Source organism: Rhinolophus hipposideros (genome assembly GCF_964194185.1).
Source record: "Rhinolophus hipposideros genome assembly, chromosome: 20".
NCBI lineage: Eukaryota > Metazoa > Chordata > Mammalia > Chiroptera > Rhinolophidae > Rhinolophus > Rhinolophus hipposideros.
Window position 1 is genome coordinate 10,463,916 of NC_138066.1, and position 6,198 is coordinate 10,470,113.

Genomic DNA, 6,198 nt, shown 5'->3' on the forward strand with positions numbered 1-6,198 from the left:
GGACATCTGATTGCAGCTGATGGCCATCTAATAATGGAGCCAGCCCCTTTCCACGTGAGGCCGAGATCCTGGAAACTGTTCTCTGGGACTCTGTCCCCTCAGTGCCAAAAAATGTATACACATTTTAAGAAAGAAAAAAAAGTGTATTAAGATTGTAATACTTAATATATACCAGTAACAAAAGATGAATACAAGTCATATGTATACATTTTTTGGGCACCCCTGGTATATATACTAGGTCCGCCAATTAAGTTTGCTAACTCATCCTAGAAAATAGAAAAAGTGCTGCATACCTCATTGCTGAATAGCACTATGGTCACCTTTAAAGTACTCCCCTTGGGAAGCTATGCACCGACGCAAGTGCCTAGTCCACCCTTCAAAGCAGTTTGGAACTCTTTTCCTGGAATGGCCATCAGAGCTGTTGTCATATTACCCTTGATGTCCTGAATGTCATCAAAATGTCTTCCTTTCAATATTTCCTTTATCTTCGGGTAAAGAAAGAAGTCATGGGGGGCCAGATCAGGTGAGTAGGGAGGGTGTTCCAGTTATTTGTTTACTGGCTAAAAACTCCCTTACTGATAAGTGCCATGTGAGCTGGTGCATTGTCCTGATGTGAGAACCATGAATTGTTGGTGAAAAGTTCAGGTCATCTAACTATTTCATGCCGTCATTTCAGTACTTCCAAATAGTGAACTTGGTTAACTGTTTGTTCAGTTGGTACAAATTTGTAATGAATAATCCCTCTGATGTCAAAAAAGGTTAGCAACACTGTTGCAACAAGTTCGTGAAGTTAATTGTCACACCCTGCCCCCCCCAACCGAGGGCGTGTGTGTGTGTGTGTGTGTGTGTGTGTGTGTGTGTGTGTGTGTGTTTCTCTGGAGAATTCTAATACAAATATCAACCAATGCCTACCAAATCTTGAAGGAAAAAATATCCAGCCAAGATGTGCTTCAATTTTAAAGGCTATAGGAACATATTCTTTAAAATAAAAGAATTCAAAGACTATAACAAAGCAATTTTAAACTTCTGAAAAATGTACTAGAAGATGAATAAAAGAGATGACAGTGGAGAAGCAGTGGAAAGAAGACTATGGATGAGCCATTTAAACATATAAGTAAGACTACGTAACTGAAGTAAGACTACGTATTTGCAGAACAGAAAGTAAATGTTCTAAAACCTGACAAAACACAAAGGATAAGAGCCATAACCAGGAAGTAGGATGGCTATACAGCAGACTACATATCCTAAATAGCTTTCCTAACTGAAAAGACTAAAATCCAGGATAAAGTATTTTGTAAAACAAAACAAAACACTGCTGAGCTGGCACAAATAAAAGTATTCCTACAGAGGCCAAAACTGAAGATAATCAGGAAGCCTAGGAGATAAGGGAGTTCCAAAGTCAGCTTTTCTCCCAAGTGTTTCTGTGAAACACAGGAGGCCTTGAGTTTTGCACAGATTGTTTTCTGGGATGCAGGAGAGACAGGAGATAAAGCTTAGGGCTCTCCCTACCAAGATAGTGGGAAATTTCTGCATATAGTTGAGACATCCTACAACCTCGGTATAAAGGCATAGAAAAACAAAAGTGAAAACCTATTTTAGGGAAGGAGGGAGCCAGGAAACTTGCCTGTCTTCACTTTAAACAGAAAAAAAAAAACTCTCCTGAGACCCTGAAATCACAGTCCAGCCTTTCCATGGTTTGTGCCCAAATCCCCATTACCTTAGGAACCCAAGCAAACCTTAACAACAGGATACAAAGGATTCCCAAGTTGGTAGTACACCCAGGTGCCCAGCAAAAGCAAACTCAAATTCTCTCTATCTTACCTCAGTCAAGGACTCAAAGTTCTCCCACAGATAAAATTCTACGAAAAAAAGAGCAGCTCACAATCTAATGCTATAAAAGCCACAACAAATAAGGCACCATGAAAGAGTTAAAGAGACAAGAGACTGCAAAATTACATACAAAGACCAATGTCCTGCCAAACCACATTGGGGCCAGAGGCAAAAAGGAAAAAAATCACCAATATTGGGACTTTTAAAATTTTAAATGTTGATATTTCATTCATCGTGAATTTTTACATTAATTTTGACTTTTAAAAATATCACTTTAAAATATTGTTTATCTTTTTAATTGCGAGTTTTTTTGTTCCCCCTTAAATTTTGTGCCTGTGTCTTGCTTGCCTCACCTTAGGCCTGGCCCTGGCAAAGACTTCACTTATTGTAATTGCCAGAAACAAAAGATAAGTTAACACTGTGTACAGTGAGTGGTATTTTTACTATTCACTAATATCTCTTTCTCTCCCTGCAAGAGAATTACATTTTGCCACCCCTTGAAGTTAGTTCTGATTTACAATGAATGAAATGTGATTGGAAGTGAAACGTGTCACATTTTGATGGAAGCTTTTAAAATCAGTGTGAGCTTCACCAGTTTCTTTCTTCCTCTACCACTACAACCAACGAAATTCTAGGCAGGGCTGCCCCATCAACCTAAGCCCCAGAATGAGGATGATGACATGGAACACAGGCCCAGCAATCCTGAACGGGGGCGGGGGGGGGGGGGGCGGGAGGGGGAATCTTTGTTGTTTAAAGCCACTGAGGTAGGTGTTCAGGGTTTTGTTTTGTTTTGTTTTGTTTTTACCACAGCATAACCTAGCCTGACTTGACTGATATGTTTATGGGAATAAAAAAAGATGTTTGAAATTTTGAGCAAGATATAAGAATCTGTAAAGAATGTTCAAGCAGGGGCTTTCAGTCAAGATGGTGGAGTACGGAAACACTTTGCTTGCCTCCTCCCGTGACCACATCAAAATTATAACTAAACTACAGAACAACCATCATTGAGAATCACCTGAAGTCTAGCTGAGCAGAAGTCTGATAACTAAAGATATACAAAAGAAGCCACATGGAGATTGGTAAGAGGGACGAAAAAAAGGAACAGGCAGATCCCACACCCACGGGTGGGGTTTAAAAATTGGGAGGAATAGCTCAGCGATGAAAGTCCCCCCTGAGGAGCAAGGCCCCCCTGAGGAACCTGGTGTCCAGCCCCACACCAGGTTTCCCAGCCCAGGGTTCCAGTGTGGGAAAGAGAAGTCCCCATAACTTCTAGGTGTGAAATCCAGTGGAGACTGTGGCTGAGTAAGGGAAGGTAGCTCGAGTCCCAGGCATTCCTCTTAAAGGGCCCTCTTGCAGACATACTTGCTGATGGACTCACTCAGTCTGAGCTCCAGCCCAGGGACAGCAGCTTGAAAGGTACCAGGAACATATGGGGAGGAATTGAATTGTCTGGCTTAGGGTGAGGGCTGGAGGGGCAATTTTCTCCGAAACAGAAGTGCTGGTAGAAGCCGTTGGTCCTTTGTTGAGCTCTCCCCTGACCCAGACTGCGTGAACGCAGGCAGGCACCATCCCTGAGTCTCCATCAACCTGGCTAACACCATTCACCCCGTTTGGTGATTCCCTGAGATCCTATCTCACCCAACTTGCAGGCCCACCCAAACTGCTTCCAGTGGCTTTTCCATACAAAAGGCCTGTCATGGCTCCACAGACTTTCCTAAAATCTCCCAAAGGTTCACAAACCCTAAACAAGCAGCATGTAGCCTCAGCATGACCCAAACATCTTTCTAAGCAGCCCCAAGCTTGGAACTTGCTGCAGCCAGCCTCAATTGGCAGCTTAGCCTCTCCCAGGCCCCTCCACGTTCAGCACAAGTGGCAAACATCTGCAGATCACTTTGCAGCTCATACCAACTGGCCCCAGGCAGGGCACAGGCAGCTGAACTTGGCCTGCACCAGAGCCCCTCCCATGAAGTCTCAGAACCAACACACCTAGTGGCCAACTTCAGATCACACCAGAGCACCATCCAACTACCTCTACAAACAACACACCAAAAAGGGCAGACTCAGCAGGCACTAGAGCCCCTCTAAAGTAAATCTTTCTCCATAGGGTCAGCCCCTGCACAGCAGCTCCTCCACTGTAGTCATGGCCAGTCCTCACAATCAATCAGCCTGAGCATCAATCCCTCCCACTGATATGACAACAGCAATCAATACTAATTTAAACAGGAGGGCACATACAACATGCAAAAGGCACACACCTGGAGCACCCAGCTGAGGTGACCAGAGAGACTGTGCCACTGGCCCCATATGAAATCCTACTACATAAGGCTGCTCTACCAAGACCAGGAGGCATAGCAGCTCTAACGAATACATAGAAACAAACACAGGGAGGCAGCCAAAATGGGGAGACAAAAAAACATGTCCCAAATGAAAGGACAGAAAAAAGAGCTACACAAACTGGAGACAAGCAAATCTACCAAATGCAGAGTTTAAAACACTGGTTATAAGGATGCTTAATAATCTCAGTGATAACTTCAACAAAGAGATAAGAAACATAAAAATGGAGACAGAAAACATTAAAAAGAAATGAAGAATACAATAACTGAAATGAAGAATACATTAGAGGGATCTTTCCTTCTTTCCAGCAGCCGCAGCCATGAAAGTCAAGCTGTGCGGTTTCAGTGGGTACAAGATCTACCCCGGGAGGCGCTATGCCAGGACCGACGGGAAGGATTTCCAATTTTTTAATGCAAAATGTGAGTCGGCATTCCTTTCCAAGAGGAATCCTCAACAGATAAACTGGACTGTTCTCTACAGAAGAAAGCACAAAAAAGGACAGTCGGAAAAAATTCAAAAGAAACGAACCCGCCGAGAAGTCAAATTCCAGAGGGCCATCACTGGTGCGTCTCTTGTTGATATAACGGCCAAGAGGAATCAGAAACCTGAAGTTAGGAAGTCTCAAAGAGAACAAGCTATCAGGGCTGCCAAGGAAGCAAAAAAGGCTAAGCAAGCACCTAAAAAGACAGCAATGGCTGCTGCTAAGGCTCCCACAAAGGCAGCTCCTAAGCAAAAGATTGTGAAGCCTGTGAAGATTTCTGCTCCCCGAATTGGTGGAAAATGCTAAGTTGGCAGATGAAAATGTTAAATAAAGATCTGACTATAACTAGATTGTGGCAGAATTTTCTAAAAGAGTTCCTTTCTCTGGAGTAAGACCTCCCTAATGTAAGCCTCTTAGTTGGAGAGATGTTAAGCAAAATGATGTCAACAAGCTCTGTATGGTTACATGCAAGCTTTGCTTATCTGAGATGTAAGGGCATGTTACACAGACTACACTGTCTTAACTTTTTGGTTATTGCTGTAAGTACTAGGGTGCCGTGTAGATTTAGTCTAGGTTGATGGCTAAAGAGGCACTTTTTCCTATAACTTGGGTCTGCAGAAAGTAAACCTTTTTAATGAATTATTTTCTTAAGTTATCCTTTTCCATCAGTAGACACATTTATATTATATTGGATTTGACTTTTGTTCGCTGGTATCTCAACCTCTTATTAGCTAATAGCTGAGTTATAAGTGCTTAAACCTATCAGCTGTATTAATCTGCTCTTGATTTCGGATTAAGTTGACGTGAAGAGCACAACTTCTTGAGTAGAATGTACTTAAAAATTCCCAAAGCAGTTTATTGAACTTGGAGTTTGGCAGAGCCATAGTTGAAATTGTAAACATGTCTGAGTAGCCTGCTGATGTTCAAGAGGCATATGTATATAAAATGTGATATGGAAAATAGTAATCACAATTTATGGTAAGAATAGGCTTGACTTCTACAGAAAGTAGGTCATTGCTACATGCAAGGATACAGCAGCGAACAAGCCACATCCTCTTGAGAAACATGCTTTTTCACATACAGGAATACTAGGTGAAGGCAAAATTAGACATCAACACTTCCCCCCACCTCTGTTCTATCCAAGGTGATGAAATTGATTATTCTTTCTAGTGCTTGTTAGATTCAGGCATTGTTTTAGGTGTTGATAGTAACAAATCAATGAAACAGTCCCTTTGGGGAAACTTAAGCTAAAAAGATGTGTAAAATCAACATAGATATGCAAGATGTGTTGATTAGTTTTTGCTTAGAAATATTAAGATTTTGCTTGAAAAAATCTTTATTGTGGTAATGTTTTCTTTGTGAAAATACAGGGGGCAGCCGTATGGCTCAGTTGGTTAGAGCATGAGCTCTGAACAACAAGGTTGCTGGCTTGATTCCCACATGGGCCAGTGAGCTGCGCCCTCCCCTAAACCCCCTCCACAACTAGATGGAAGAACAACAACTTGGAGCTGATGGACCCTGGAGAAACACACAGTTTCCCCCCCAAAAAATAA

General features: G+C 42.3%; 1 protein-coding gene across 1 annotated transcript; it reads left to right on the forward strand.

The window, feature by feature from the left end:
• Positions 1-4,483: 4,483 nt before the first annotated feature.
• Positions 4,484-4,951, forward strand: LOC308489106 (large ribosomal subunit protein eL24-like; the record flags this gene model as incomplete). Its single annotated transcript, XM_081029764.1, has 1 exon — positions 4,484-4,951. The coding sequence occupies one exon, from the start codon at positions 4,484-4,486 to the stop codon at positions 4,949-4,951; it is 468 nt and encodes a 155-aa protein (XP_080885890.1).
• Between the last annotated feature and the right edge of the window lie 1,247 nt (positions 4,952-6,198).